At 38.9% G+C, this 16,752-nt stretch overlaps 1 protein-coding gene across 1 annotated transcript; it reads left to right on the top strand.

Moving 5' to 3' along the window:
• Positions 1-10,421: 10,421 nt before the first annotated feature.
• Positions 10,422-12,721, top strand: LOC121753852 (pentatricopeptide repeat-containing protein At3g50420-like). The gene has a single exon (XM_042149114.1). It carries the CDS (start codon positions 10,525-10,527, stop codon positions 12,631-12,633), a length of 2,109 nt encoding a protein of 702 aa, XP_042005048.1. The 5' UTR covers positions 10,422-10,524; the 3' UTR covers positions 12,634-12,721.
• Positions 12,722-16,752: the final 4,031 nt, after the last annotated feature.

Below are 16,752 nucleotides of genomic sequence, written 5' to 3'. Positions count from 1 at the left end.
AAGTAATAGGAAAGATGGAATTTTCGTGCCCCATAGGTTAAGGAAAAGATTTGGCTTAACAAGGTAATAGTTTCTTTCATTCCTTGAATTTCCGCCCAAATTCAGCACTTGGCAACTTTGCGCGACTTTCGTAGCATGATCATAATTTTCTCCACAGATCTTGGTTCCAACGCGAAACTCTTTCAAAGACGAAGAGAATGGTATATAACACGTCCTGATCGGACTTCAGAATCGCTGAAAAATGAGTTTGAACACAGGCTATCGTGCGCGACCAGGCCAAGCGGGCAGCCCAGAACTCTCTGGACTCGTTTCAGCGACCGCTGCATTGGGTCCAGCGGGTTGCTGGGTTGCACTTCAGTTCCAGCTTCCGAATTTTGATCTTTTTATGCTCTATTTTGCACATTTCTCACAAAACACGTCAAAATATCAAAATGGATAAAATATGCAAATAATAGACATGTAATGCAACTTTGATATTCACAACGGACCAAATAATGGCTTAAAATAGTGCAAAATCCGAACATATCACTTTTAACGTAAAATTTAAAGGTCACGGAAAAAATTAAACTTTTGTGAAAGTTCATGATTTTAGAGGCAATTTACTTTGTTTACTTTTTGCCTTGAGCAAAAATATGTCTTTTTGGCTCCTTTTTGCTTATTGTCTTGCACATTCTCAACAAACTCATTAAATCCCTTAATTGATATAGAATTGATTTCAAACTAATGAATTGAGCTATAAAATACGATAATAGACACATCAAATAACCAATCAAACTAGGTAAAAATACGAGATTGACGAAACATCGCGACGTGTATGATAAGGCCTATTTCATGCATCGGTTTAGGGGTAAAATGTATACTACTTGATCAGTTTATCGTGCAAAGCGAGTGTTAATTGTGCAGGAATGACGCTTGACCAAGGGCAACAAGGCAATCTGATCAAGCTGGTACAAAACGTGAAAAAGGTCAAAAATCGGGAGAGTTGATCAAAGGAGTAATCAAGCAGTTAGGCGGGGACCACTGCGTTCTAGAAGGGGACACGTGCTGATACGCAAGACGCAAGGATGAAGCTGAATCATCATTCTGTTATTGAGGAGCGACGTCATTCTAGAAGGAAGGCACGTATCAAATGATGAGACGCTCAATCACAACGTGAGCGAATATCCTCTGCCGAGATCGTTGTCCAGCTGGAAATCGTTGCGGTGAGCTTTTTTTAAAAAAATTAACTTCATATATCCTATATGAAGGAGGAAATTACAAATAAACTCCTATAGCAAGGAGGAAATTACAACTGCTGTCAAGAGGACTCGAACTCGGCACCTCATACAATAATGTCTAAGCTCCTTGCTGTCGTTGCAGGGAGCTTATAAATAGAGGATGTGCCACCATAATCGAGAGATATTTTTTATCTTCTTCCTTCGACTTCTAGCTTAGTTTTCATTTTCCTTTAGTTTAGCTTTCCAGTTCTAAAGATAGCTTAGAAATGGTTAGTTAGAGAGAGAGCGACCGAAGGGAGCGCGACAGAGTAATCAATATCTGTTCGGCGTTGTCTAAAATTTCTGACCGAGAGCTTCTCGGCTTTACTCGCTTTCTATTTTTCAAAATTGTCAGCTTAGTTTAATTTCGTGTTATTCCGTAGTTAAAGTTTTGATCTTTTTTGTATTCCGCATGTTCACAGCACTGTTCTGAGTTTTGGATATAAAAATTGGAGTTGTTTTGTTTTCGTCATCTTGTTTACTGTTCCAGTTCAGTTTCGTTTTTTTTGTAGCATGCCTAGGTAGTTAAGTTATTATTTCCGTCTGTCGCTTACTTGATCCATTAATTGTGTGAGCATGATGAGTAGCTTGATCATGTAGTTAGTTTACATTCTGCCTAGCATATATCCAGTAGCGTAAAAACTCCCAACTTAAAGCGTGGCAGCAGCCGAACCCTATTCACTACTCACACACTCGATACACCGGTTTCTCTGTGGGATTGACCCCGTACTTGCCGCTTTACTGTTAAAGTAGTGCGAGTTTGGGAGTTATAAATTCTATTGGTCGCGAGCGAGAGCGAGAACGCCTTGATTAAGTGACAACGATATTTGCTAACTGATCCACTCGATCGGTTATTTTTCATATAACTTGATCCATCTGTTTCGCGACTCTCAACTGAACAACCAGTGTATTAACAATTTTAATTCAAGGCAGTTTTGAAAAGACTAAGTTAAATACACATACATGAATAGCAGTTATTCTCGGGAGGATTCTTCTCACACCAGAAACAGAGAAATAATGCAAGAAGATAAGAAGGATATACTTCAACATTAAATCAAGCCATCATCTTCAACATATATAAGACCACCATGAACAATGGGGTTTCGAGTATTCTTAAATATCCTTTACGTTCAATTATGTTCAACTAATTTTCTTGTTGTTTCGAGCATGTAATTAGACTAATTAATCTGTTGAATTGCCTTGAATTACTATTTATTCGTGCATAGAATCAAATAGTAATACGAGGCGTTCATCCAGCTTATCTAATGATCGATGATATTTGATTTTCACAAATTTACAACTTTCATATATTTAATTTTAATAATATTTCATCAAACGAAATCTCTCACTTTTTATGTCTTTTTTTTACTGTAATAATGGAGTGCTCATTTCAGTTGGAAGAAGCTCGGCTAGAAAGGAGTTCGGTAAGCTCGGCTTACCGAGCTGGAACTAGCCTGGAACTAGCCGAGAAGAAGAAGGCAGAAGAAGGAAGCTCGGCTTTGAGCTGGAACTAGCCGAGAAGGAAGAGTTCGGTTGTGAGCCGAGAAGGAAGAGTTCGGTTGTAAGCCGAGAAGGAATTCGGTCTTGAGCCGAGGAAGGAGTTCGGTCTTAAGCCGAGGAAGTAGTTCGGTCTTGAACCGAGAAGGAAGAAGCAACCTAGCCGAACTAGCCGTTGGAGCAGCAGTTAGTTAGCTGAGATGTAGCGGTTATTCTTCTTGCTTTCTTGATTCTTCTTGTAGTTAGTTAGTAGCAGTTGCTACTTGATTGTAGAGCTTTAAATAGCTCACCGTGTATGTAGTTTAGAGTAGAGTTTAATCAATAAAGAGTTTTTCCAGTTTTCTCTCCAAGATTATCATCTTCAATACTCAAAGTGTGAGTGTGTGTGTTTTCTGCATTGTGTGATCTCATACAACAGTGAGTGTGTGTGTGATCTTATTGAGTGTGTGAAAGCCTTGTGTGTGCGAATCCTAACAAGTGGCGCCGTCTGTGGGAAGGGATATTGAAGCTGATTTGCAGAGGATCAAACGGTTTCAGAGATGGCAGCAAGGCTTGATGCAGAAAAGTTCACAGGCAAGAATGATTATGGCCTGTGGAAGATGAAGATGAAGGCGGTTTTAATTCAACAAGGCTTGGCGGCAGTTCTTGCAAAACCAGAGGAGAAAGGAAAGGCTCCAGTGCTTGATGAAAAAGCTCAGGCAAAGATGGAGGAGATGCAGCTCAAGGCACATTCTGCAGTGATTCTGTGCCTTGGAGATAAGGTCTTGAGGGAAGTTCAAGAAGCCAAGACTGCGGTGGAGATCTTGGACAAGTTAGATGAAGTTTACTTGGCCAAATCCTTGGCTAACCGGCTGTATCTCAAGAAGAGGCTGTATGCCTATAGTTTTTCTGGAGATAGGTCCATCATTGAGCAGCTAGAGGAGTTCAACAAGATCATTGATGACCTGGGATCTGTTGATGTCAAGATCTCAGATGAGGATAAGGCCATTCTCACATTGAATGCCTTGCCTAGCTCGTATGACCAGCTAAGTGATGCAATTATCTATGGAAGAGATAAACCTATCACCTATGCAGAAGTCTATTCAGCCTTGATGGCCAAAGAACTCCAGAAGACAGCCAACAGAGGCTCTGCAAGCTCCAATGTTCAAGCTGCAGAGGCCTTGAATGTGAAGAAGTTCAAGAAGCAGAACTTCAAGAAGAAGTTTGAGGGCCCTAAACCCTCAAGTTCTGATGCTCAGAAGGAAACCAGAGCTTGCTATTGGTGCAAGAAACCTGGACATTTGAAGAAAGATTGTCATGCATGGAAGAGAAAGATGGCCTCTGAGGGACACAATCAATCTGATTGTGTGGAGAGTGCTGATCCCCCGGCTCAACTCATGAATATCAGTGATAGTGGGGTCAGTCATAGGTGGATAATGGACTCGGGGTGCAGCTTCCATATGTGCCCCAATAGAAGCTGGTTTCATGATCTTCAAGAAGCATCGGGTACGGTTGTTCTTGGTAATAATCACATTTGTCAGATCAAAGGAATAGGGAAGGTAAAGCTAAGCCTACAAGATGGCTCTATAAAGATCCTAACTGGGGTGAGGTATATTCCAGAAGTGAAGAGGAACCTCATCTCATTGGGAATGCTGGAGCAGAAAGGGTTCACCATATTGATGAGTCAAGGAAAATTGTTTGTGAAATCTGGAGATGCAGTGATGATGGAGGCTGACAGAGAGCATATTCTCTATTATCTGAAGGCTAAGGCTGTTGATGGAGAAAGCAATGCAGTGTCAGATGATTCCATAATGCTATGGCACAAGAGATTGGGCCACCCAGCTGAAGGAAGCTTGAAAGAACTCATCAAGAAGGGTCTGATCTCTGGAGATTTCAACAAGATGGACCCCTGTGAGCAGTGTATACTTGGAAAGGCTAAGAAGGCACCCTATCCTACAGGTATTCACTCTTCTACAGCCCCTTTAGACTACATACATAGTGATCTTTGGGGGCCTTCACCGGTGTGTTCAATTGGTGGAGGAAAGTATTATTTAGCTATCATTGATGACTATACAAGGAAGTTGTGGGTATATATTCTTAAAGAAAAATCTGAAACACTCACAAAGTTCAAGATATGGTGTAAGGAGGTTGAGCTAGAGAAGGGTAGAAGTGTTAAATGCTTAAGGACAGACAATGGCCTAGAGTTCTTGTCTGCTGAGTTTGATCTGTTTTGTAAAGAGAAGGGTATGAAGAGGCACCGGACTGTTCCTGGTAATCCTCAGCAAAATGGTGTTGTGGAGAGGATGAATAGGACAATCCTAGAGAGGGTGAGGTGCCTACTTCTTGGTTCTGGTTTGAGCAGCAGATTCTGGGGTGAGGCTGTGTATACAGCAGCCTATCTCATCAATAAATGCCCATCTACTGCCCTGAAATCTGAAACTCCTGATTACATGTGGTATGGAGCTCATAGTGACTACTCAAAATACAAGGTGTTTGGGTGTGCAGCCTATGCTCATGCTAGGCAAAGTAAGCTTGAAGCTAGGGCTCTGAAATGTATCTTGCTGGGGTATCAGAGGGGTGTTAAGGGGTATAGGCTCTGGTGTATTGAGCCCGGTAAGCAGAAGGTCTTGGTGAGTAGGGATGTGGTGTTCTTGGAGGATCAGATGCCATACCTGAAAGATAAGCTGGACTCCAGTGAAGATGAGGGTGATTTCTTCAAGGTGGAGCCTGTGGGGGTTGGCCTAGGAGCAGGTGGAGTTATTGACTCAGGGAGTGAGTCTGATTCAGATAAAGAAGAGGCTCCAACTCAGGGCAACCAGGCTGGTGAGTCTATATCAGACTCTGTCAGAGACTATCAGCTTGCAAGGGACAGAGTTAGAAGAGAAACAAGGCCACCAACAAAGTTCTCTGATGTTGTGTATTATGCTCTGTGTGCAGCTGAAAGTATTGATGGTGCAGATCCACTCACATATAAAGAAGCTATGCAGAGCAAAGATAGAGAAAGATGGATTGAAGCCATGAATGAGGAAATAGAGTCTTTACTCAAGAACAAAACATGGATTTTGGTGGACAAATCCAAGCTGAATACAGATGGAAAGGAGAGGAAGCTGATCAGTTGCAAGTGGTTGTTTAAAAAGAAGGTAGAGACCACTGATAAAGACAGAATCAGGTTCAAGGCAAGGCTGGTGGCTAGAGGCTTTACACAGCAGGAGGGAATCGATTTCAATGAAGTGTTTGCACCTGTTGTGAAGCACACTTCGATTAGGATTCTATTGGCTGTGGTGAATCAGCTTGACTGGGAGCTACAACAGCTTGATGTGAAGACAGCCTTCCTAAATGGAGATCTAGAGGAAACTATCTTCATGGAACAGCCAGAGGGCTATGTAAAGATTGGAGAAGAAGGCAAGGTGTGCCTGTTACAGAAAAGTCTTTATGGACTTAAGCAAAGTCCTAGACAGTGGAATAAGAAGTTTGATGCACAGATGAAGAAGATTGGCTTCTCCAAGTCAGAATATGATGATTGCATTTACATCAAGAAGGCAGGCAAGACCCCCATTGCCTACCTATTACTCTATGTGGATGATATGCTACTTGCAGGGCCTTCTATGACAGAAATTCAGAAAGTTAAACAAGATCTGAAGTCAAGCTTTGAAATGAAGGATCTAGGAGAGTCAAGGAAGATCCTAGGCATACATATTCAGAGAGATAGAGGCTGCAAGAAGCTGTGGATGCTGCAAACTGACTATATTGAGAAAGTTTTGCAGAGATTTAAAATGGAAAATGCAAAAGCTGCATCAACTCCTCTGTCCCAGAGTTTTAAGCTTTCAAAGGAGCAGGCCCCTAAAACTAAGCAAGAGGCTGAGGAGATGGAGTCTATTCCTTATGCTAGTGTGGTTGGAAGTGTTATGTATACTATGATTTGTACAAGACCAGATCTTGCTCATGCTATCTCAGTGACTAGCAGATACATGGCAGACCCGGGGAAGGAGCATTGGAATGCTCTTAAGTGGATATTGAGGTACATGAAGTCAACTAAGGACTGGGGGATTGTGTTCAATGGCTGGGAAGGTGAATCTGAGGAGGTTGTGCAGGGCTATTGTGATGCAGACTATGCTGCAAACCTGGACAACAGAAAGTCCCAAACAGGTTATCTTTTCACCATGTTTGGAACTGTAATCAGCTGGAAGTCAGGGTTGCAAAGTGTTGTTGCTCTCTCAACAACAGAATCAGAGTATATAGCTCTCACTGCAGCTGTACAGGAGAGTTTTTGGATTCAGGGAGTGATTTCTGACTTTGGTTTTGGCCAAAAGACAATGGTGATTCATTGTGACAGCAGCTCAGCTATGTGCTTGGCTAAACATCCGGGTTTTCATGAAAGGAGCAAGCACATAGACATAAAGTTGCATTTCATTAGAGATGAGATTGAAAAGGGGAGAGTGAAGGTGATTAAGATTAACACCTTGCACAATCCGGCTGACATGCTAACAAAGTCTCTAGGTAGAGACAAGTTTGATCATTGCAAGAAATTGATCAATGTTTGTGCAAGAACTGAGATGAGCCCTCAGGTGGAGAATTGTAATAATGGAGTGCTCATTTCAGTTGGAAGAAGCTCGGCTAGAAAGGAGTTCGGTAAGCTCGGCTTACCGAGCTGGAACTAGCCTGGAACTAGCCGAGAAGAAGAAGGCAGAAGAAGGAAGCTCGGCTTTGAGCTGGAACTAGCCGAGAAGGAAGAGTTCGGTTGTGAGCCGAGAAGGAAGAGTTCGGTTGTAAGCCGAGAAGGAATTCGGTCTTGAGCCGAGGAAGGAGTTCGGTCTTAAGCCGAGGAAGTAGTTCGGTCTTGAACCGAGAAGGAAGAAGCAACCTAGCCGAACTAGCCGTTGGAGCAGCAGTTAGTTAGCTGAGATGTAGCGGTTATTCTTCTTGCTTTCTTGATTCTTCTTGTAGTTAGTTAGTAGCAGTTGCTACTTGATTGTAGAGCTTTAAATAGCTCACCGTGTATGTAGTTTAGAGTAGAGTTTAATCAATAAAGAGTTTTTCCAGTTTTCTCTCCAAGATTATCATCTTCAATACTCAAAGTGTGAGTGTGTGTGTTTTCTGCATTGTGTGATCTCATACAACAGTGAGTGTGTGTGTGATCTTATTGAGTGTGTGAAAGCCTTGTGTGTGCGAATCCTAACATTTACTAAGAAATGAACAAACATTGCCTTCTAGTGGATTGACACTCTAAATACTCTACTTTAAAAAAATATAGACTAGTTTTTCCATTTTGGGTCATCCCCTAAAATTAAACAATGTCTAATCAAGGAAAGTTTTGAACAAAACACACCACTAATAATGTGAACCCCACGATCCACTAACACTACTTTCATTACCTTTTTCTCCTCATCTCTCTCTCTTATTTTTTCCTCTCTCTTTTATTTTACCAATTTCACATTAAAACCATGCCATATATAATTTTGTCAATTTTTTGGGACGGAGGGAGTATTACGATTATGTTATTATTTGTAACTAAGTAGTAAGCTTGAAGACTTTTTAACTGAACTTGAGTGATTGCACACAAAAATGAAAAATAATTTAGATATCAATATACTCTTTCCAATCCCCATTAAATGTCCCATACTCTCCGTTTGCTATTTAACTTTATTAAAAAAAATTAGAAAAATGAGTTAGTGAAATATAGACCCAATTTTTATATATTGACTTTATAATTGAATGTGAATGTAATGAGTTAGTTAAATGGTGCGGTCCATTTACCTAAAATAGAAAAAAGTAAATGGGACTTTAAATTAAGGGCATTCCAAAATAGCAAAATGAGACATTTTTTTTCACTGGCGGAGGGGTATTTTCTTATACAGATGAGACCCGAATAAATATCCAATTTCGTTTTTACTATTTTTAGTTAGTGGTACTTATATTCCACTAACTTATTGTATTCACAATTATTATAAAATTAATAGGAGTAATCCACTTGTCCTAAAACAATAGACAAATTTGTAAATGTCACGAGTTTTAAAATACAATTGGTAAAGTAAAAAGAGAGATTGAAAAAGTAAGAAAGATGAGGAAACGACAGGGGAATGAGTGTTAGTTGATTATGAGATCTACATCTATCATAACCTAAAGTGCAAGTTGGGTGAAAAGACCTTAATATCCTTTTTGGAGGGAAAATGGGAAGATGGAGTGTCTTCTATCCAAAAACAATTTTTGAAGGAAAAAACAATTGGAGAATAATAGTCCAATAAAATGCTAGCTTCTTGAAGAAGTTTTAAAACACATTTAAATAGTTCACTACCATTAATTTTTTTTATAATTAAGTTAATCAATTTATGTACTAAATAGTCTTATATTTGGGTTAAAATTGGAATTGTGCTAGAGAGTTTAGTTTGCCTTCCATTTATTTAGGTTGAAATTGAGATTTAATCCTTTATTGCAATATTTTTTTCTCCGAATTAGTTCACAAGCTAAACGACAACACAAATATATAATGTTTACAATTTTCATCCTATATTTACTCAATCAAAGTTTTTAATTCTTATATTTTAATTCGCCTCTAATTAATTAAACAATACTACTAAGTTCATAGATTAAACTACGGAATAAGATGAAATTATATATATTTAAAATTAAATCTAACTTACAAAGTTTGCATAAAATATTATCGTTATTTTAAGTGATAATTTACTTTTTATACATGTATGTGGCGGGAAGTAAGAAATTTATTCTTTCCAATATAAAAAATCCGTTTAGTCTTTGGCCATGTATATGAAGTTATGCTATGGTGTGAAACTGAACGGAAGAAATAAATAGTCAACTAAAATGTGATTATTGGATAATACCAATTTTCTAATTTGACTTCTCAAAGAAGTTTTAAATATTTATGAATTAAATTATTCATATATTTTATGTGGATATATTTAATATTTCATATATATTTTTCAAATTATTTTGTTTAAATTAAGCTATTAAATTTATATATTAATTTACCTTATATTTGGATTAATGACTTGCGAACACTGTCAATAAACATCTTAACTCACACATATTTTCTTTATTTGTATATCTTATTCTAATTAACTCATACCATTTGATCATTCGTCACACATTTTTTTATCATTAATTTTAATATTTTTTACTCCACTTAAATTATAAATTAAAATTGCATAAATATTCAATTCATTAGGGAGTAATAAATTCTTCATTTAGAGTGAGACAAGATAAGTACTCCTATATTTCTATTTTTTTAAATCTTCACCTTGCTTTGAATTCTTATTTTCTATATATTTATTATATTTTGTATTCATTTTTTAAACTCTTATTTCTCGTGCATAACACCTGTGTTAATACTAGCTATAAATAATGTGCAAAATTATTGTTTGTTGAAAACATTATGTACTTAGTCTATTTTTTGAGGACAGTACATAAAAGTAAGATTTACATTCAACTAATTTTTTTCATTCACTTTCCTTCAGAAAGTCAAATAATTTTTTAGACTACCTTATTAAAATGTAGTGGAATCCAAAAATAAATTAAAAGATAGAAAATTACTCCTTCCATCCTGTAAGAATATTTACTCTTTCATTTTTAATCTCCCACAAAAATTTATATTAAAAACTCTTTTCTATTTGATCAATTTTATATTAAAATCTATATAATTTTTTTAGGGGAGAGGCCATGAACAAGATAGTTAGATAGAGTAGGCAAATCAATGGAAAACACTCCATACAGAAAGAGTATTGAGGTGATGCACACGTTTTGCTATTCATCGTAGACGAAGGCAAAAATCAGACATTTTATGCCACCTTCTTTCCCAGCATCTCACCTCCTCCGGAAATGCGCCGCCACGACCTCCCTTCGCGAAGCCCGCCGCCTCCACGCCGTCCTTCTCACCACCACACTCCCACCAACAGAAACCCCTCTATTCCTACACAACAACATCCTCTCAATGTACGCTCGCTGCGGCTCTTTGGAGGACGCCCACCTCCTGCTCGACGAAATGCCTCACAGAAACATCGTGTCTTACAACGCCCTGATCGCCGCCTATTCACGTCGACCCCATCACGCCCATCACGCGTTTCATCTGCTTGATCAATTGGCGTACGAGGGCCACGTGCCGAATGGGTCCACCGTCACGAGTCTTTTGCAGGCTTCGGCTGCACTTTGTGACTTGGTTGCTGGCGCTTCGTTGCACGCTCGTTGTGCGAAAACTGGATTCTTGGACAATGTACGCATTCAGACGTCTTTGCTTGGGATGTATTTTAACTGTGGAGATGCTGACTGTGCTAAGAGAGTCTTCACTGGGATGAAGGATAAAGACGCAATCGCTTGGAACTCGGTTATATCGGGCTATGTGAAGAATGGGAAGATATTGGGGAGCGTTGAACTTTTTCAGAGTATGTTGGAGGATGAGGTTAAACCAAATTCATTCACTTACTCGTTGGCGTTGAATGCTTGTGCCAAGTTGCGAGATTATGATAATGGGAGACTTGTTCATGCTCAGATTCTTTTATCTGGCACGTGCGTTGATTTACCTCTCCATAACTCACTTCTTGATATGTATTCTAGCTGTGGAGACACATGTTCTGCCTCTGATGTGTTTCGAAGAATTGGGAGTCCTGATTTGGTGTCTTGGAACACGATGATTGGTGGATTTGCGGAGAATGGAGAGGGAGAGAAGGCTATGGAGATGTTTGTTCAACTTAGGCAAGCGTGTCATGTGAAACCCGATGAGTATACATTTGCCGCTATTATTGCTGGTACTTGTGGCTTCCCTGCTCGTGATTATGGAATGCCGCTTCATGCTCAAGCTGAGAAGGCGAGGCTAATGAGTAGTGCATACGTTAGCAGCACACTCTTGTCCATGTATTTCAACAATGGTGATTCAGCGTCTCCTCGAAAGATTTTCAGTTCTTTTGAACATAAAGATGCTGTTCTGTGGACTGACGTGATCGCTGGGCACGTTAGGATAGGTGAGAGCGAGGGGGCGCTGAGTCTATTCCTTGAAATGACAAAGGAAGGTTTAGGTTTAGACAGTTTCGTTCTAAGTAGTGCCTTGGCCGCTTGTGCTGACCTTGTGACTTTAAGGCAAGGGGAAATGGTGCATTCTCTGGTGTTGAAGACAGGAAATGATGCTGAAGTTTGGGTGCACAGCAGTCTGGTTGATATGTATGCCAAAAACGGGGAGCTCGGCTCTGCTGCATATGCGTTTTCTTGTCTGCCTAAGTGTGATTTGATGTGCTGGAACTCTATGCTTACAGGATGCGGTCACCATGGGAGGGCGAAGGAGGCCTTTCAAGTCTATTTCAAGATGTTGAAGCATGGGCTGAACCCGGATCAGGTCACGTTCCTTTCTCTTCTCGCTGCTTGTAACCATTGTGGCTTGGTACACAAATCTAGATTCTTCTGGAGGAATATGAAGGAGCATCATGCAAGAGCGGGGCCTAAGCACTATTCGTGCATCATCAGTTTGTTGAGTCGAGCCGGGCTGTGGGAGGAGGCGGAGGAGATGATTGTTGAATCACCTTTTGCAGATGATTATTTGGAGTCGTGGAGAACTGTCTTGAGCTCGTGCATCAAGAACAGGGATCTGAGGGGAGGAATCCATGCTGCGGAACAGATTTTGGAAACGAACGCAGAAGACAGTGCAGCGAATGTACTGCTTGCTAAGCTGTATGCTGCAACAGGGAGGTGGGGCGATGTTGCGGAGACGAGGCGAAATATGAAGAATTCCTTGCTGGAAAAAGAACCCGGTTTGAGCTGGATTGAAGTTAGGAACAGTGTTCGTGTGTTCTCTTCAGGCGAGCAATCCCAGTTGCAACGCGGTGAAGTTGAGGCCGAGATTGGTAATCTGTTGGGGAACATGATGCCAACAGTGGCTGAGGACATAATACAGGGAAGACACTAATTTAAATTTTTTTTTCTCTGTAATGAGATGAGACTCATTCTCCACTAATAATACTTTATCATTAATGAAGAACATCAAAGATATTGAAGTTGCCTTAGATTAATGGGAGTCATGTATTTTTCACCATCATTCACAAACTGTTTGACGATTATAACGTTAGCAGCCTCGCTTGGGTGGTAAGGATCCTAGAAAACATGTTTACTGCGGGCCGAACCATGCTCGACGTTGGCCCGGAAGGTACTATACCAGCAAACTGCCCATCATTCATTCCCACAACAAGCTTTACTTGAGCTTGTAAATCCTGCACACATTCCCTATTCATATTTAAGGGCTGATCCAACAAAAATTCTTGGGAGAGAGTATATTTTTAAATTTCAGAGTTTGAAATTTTGTGAGGGAAACTTTCGCAAAATGATTATCACAAAATGCCTTTAATTTAGTAATTTTATAAAATCTAGAAACACTTTATACTCCCTCCGCCCATGAATAAATATCTCATATTTGACCAGCTCAGTTTTAAGAAATTGTTTAACTTTTGAATTGCAATTTTGTGCCCTTGACTCTGTCGGTTCGAAATTCGAATGGAATGGCAATGCGCCTATGCTTCTTCTTTTTCATCAATTTTTTGTGTTGTCTTAGTTGTTTAAATGTTTAATACTTTAATATTTTAATCAAATTTTATTCACAACTTGTGATGCCTTTTTTAATAAATTCTCTTTTTCTCCTATATAGACTAAAGTTTAATACTCCACTTTATTGGTAGAATATACTATTAGAATTTGGGAATGATATATTTGTGAGAAAGATCCAGCATTTTGATTTTGGTGTTGCCTTTTTAGGCCTATTAATGTCAGTCGATCGATTTGGAGAGGATGCATTTGTGAGTAAGGGTTTTAAAATTAGAAAAAGGCTCTTGCTTTTTTAGAGAACATGACACGCTTTGAAGGATTTAAAAATCAAAGACAAAGTTTTGGATACAATTTGATAAGGACGAAGAAACAGTCCAAAGCTCTCAAAGTATCGTGCAAGTTGAACAATGCTGCTTGCAAGCTGAAGCTGGACTACAAGGAAGCCGAGAAGCTCTGCACCAAAGTGCTAGAGCTCGAGCACGAACGTGAAAGCACGCCAAGTTCTATGGCAACATGCATGTTCGCGAAGCTGACTAAGCCACAGCCTTTCGATGCTGCCAATAACGGGGCTGCGAAGGAGGCGTCCGAGCCCATGAGCATTGACAGCAGGGCTTAAAGATCTGTCGCTTGATCTCTCTAGGCTTTTTACTGATTTGTGCTCTACTTTGTTTCGTATGAATCGAGGGCTTGTGTTTTTCCAGTTACAATCACGTGTACTCTTCTTGTCCTTTGGTGGTCAGTTGTATGCTGATTATACACACAATCTATGAGGCTTTAAATGACTAAAAGAAAAAGAAATCAATTATCGCATTCGTTTGACTGCTTCTTTGGATGTGATTCGATCATTGTTGAGAGAATGATTTGCTTTTCATAGCAACGATGAATCATTAGAGTCTGAAAGAGGGGAAACTTTCTAGAGGTACTTGATTGGTATCGTGAGCGAAAACCTGAGGTAGCCGCAGTTACATTGGAGAATGCTCCTTGCAATAATCATATGGTTTGTCCCGTTTGTGCTATTGAAACTACAAAAGTTATTTTGGTGATATTAAAATTTGTAATTTCTCCCTTTTGATTGATGAAGCACGTGATGCATCGATAAAAGAGCAAATGACTTTTGTTCTGATATATGTTATCCATGACGGAGAGATTGTAGAAAGAATCTTATCCTTACTTCATGTCACTAATACTACAACGAAATCCTTGAAGGAAGGGATTGATTTGGTATTTGCTAAGCATGACTTATCATTGTCACTATTAAGAGTCCAAGGCTAAGGCAGTGCATCAAATATGGTGGGTGAGTACAATGGTATGAAAACACTTTTATTGAATGAAAATAGATCTGCCAAAAGTACATACATTGTTTTGCTCACCAGCTTCAACTAGTACTGGTAAATGTTACAAAAGTACATGGTGTTGTAAGTGGTTTTTTTAGCATTGTCACTATGATTGCCAACACATGTGCAACATCTTGTTAAAAGAAGGAACAAACTAAGACAATTTGAGCACGAAAAAATTGTCAAAGGTCTAGAAAGTGGAGAAATTAAAAGTGGAAAAGGTTTAAATCAAGAGATAAGTTTAAAGCGATCGGGTGACACTCGATGGGGTTCACACTTCATTACTTTGCTTTGTTTAAAAAATATGTGGTTGTCGATAATTAAAGTGCTTGAACGTATGTGTATGAAGATGGTTCTAATCAGGATAATAAAGGTATATCAAAAAAATTGAATATGAGGATTTAGAGTTATGACTTTGTTTTTATTTTACACTTGGTGATAGAGTTGCTTGGGTCAACAAATTATTTGTCAACAATATTACAACTAAGGGATCTAAATATCGTTCAAGCTATATCTTTGATTGATACAACCAAAAGGACTTTTCAGGATTGGAGAGATAATAGATAATTTCATTGACGTCATCAATATGAATGATACTATCGAGTCTCATGTGCGTATGAAGCGGGATATACGATGTTACTTATTACCATCATTACAAAGTAGAATTGAGATTAGTATTGCATGAAGACAATAGAAATACACAAAAAGTGGTATTCAAGTAATGAATACATCTCAAGGTATAGCATGAAGATGGACGCGTCTCAAGGTAGATTCCATAACATCCATCTCACTTAATGAAACACCATCATCATTTTGTCCATCACCAAGAGATGCCTTTTGTACACGACTGACCAAAATTTAACCAAATTTAATAATTTATGAGTATTATCTCTTAAAATATATGAAGAAGCATCTTATTACATTTCTATACTAACTAATTAGTATAAGTTTCTTGAGTTAATAATAATGAGGGATCCCATATCATAGTTCCTACATACACAATTTTATGAAAATAAACATAATAACTATGCTGAGAATGAGGGATCTCATATCATAGTTCCTACACAAATAATTTTATGAAAATAAACATAATAACTATGCTAAGAATGAGGAATTAAACTACAAAGTATGCCATTCATTTAGAGGACATCGTTGATGACAATCAAGAACACATTGAATCTTCAAACCTCATTCAACCATGGCGGAAATTCATCCATTTCTTCATCAAAGGGCGAGCTCACAATGTCCTCTTTGCCGCCTCCTGACGGTGTCTCCTCGCAGAAGCTTTCTTCTGCGGCGGAGGCAGCCAACAAGAGATACAGTAAGGCGAGCAGGGGTGCATGATCTCCATTAAAGGATTGGGAGCGTAGAATCGAGGCGCCTCGGCTGGATTTGCGGCGGTTTCATGGCAGCGTGGTGGAGTTTGAGGATGGCGGGCCTCGGCCTTGTTGAGGTGCTTCTGTTGGTATGTCCTTTCTGAGAAAATTGTTCATGCAGGCCCTTAATATAAGGCTCCTTCACATAATCATTTCTCACATTTTCTGAGTTTGCTCTCTTCATGATCTCTTTCTTCATTATGGATGGCTATAATCATTGTTGAGAATGTAATTAATTATAATGAGCTGAGAGTGTAATTTTATTACATTAATATTCGCACACTATCACTTGGTTTTAAGACGAAATCTTTACCTTCTCCATCTTATGCGATTCATTACACTCGGGAAGCTGGACTAGCCACATGTCTTGTGATCGTTGTGCGATTATAAGGTTTCTTCGATTGTTGATGTTCGAGTACGCTTCCACCCTTGTGTCTCTTTTGATATTCCTTGCCCTTCTTACAACATCTTCCTGTAACAAAAAAATTTAAGTACCAAAAATGTGACAAAAAATAACTTATATATGCAACTTTGTTTACGTAGAAGCTAACCATTGCGGAAAATTAATTGAATATCATGTGATATTTAGTAAATAACTAGATCTGAATTTGCTATTTCAAGTATAAACATTATAACTGTAAAGATAGGTATGTGACCTGAAATTTATAATGGCAACTTTTATGAAATACTATAATGGTCTTAACGACAATTCTATACAAATTTATTAAATATAATACTTGTATAATAAGAATATATACACTAACTCGGGATTAATTATTC

The sequence above is a fragment of the Salvia splendens genome, chromosome 11 (genome assembly GCF_004379255.2).
Source record: "Salvia splendens isolate huo1 chromosome 11, SspV2, whole genome shotgun sequence".
Classification (NCBI taxonomy): Eukaryota; Viridiplantae; Streptophyta; class Magnoliopsida; order Lamiales; family Lamiaceae; genus Salvia; species Salvia splendens.
This window is presented reverse-complemented; position numbering and strand designations above follow the sequence as displayed.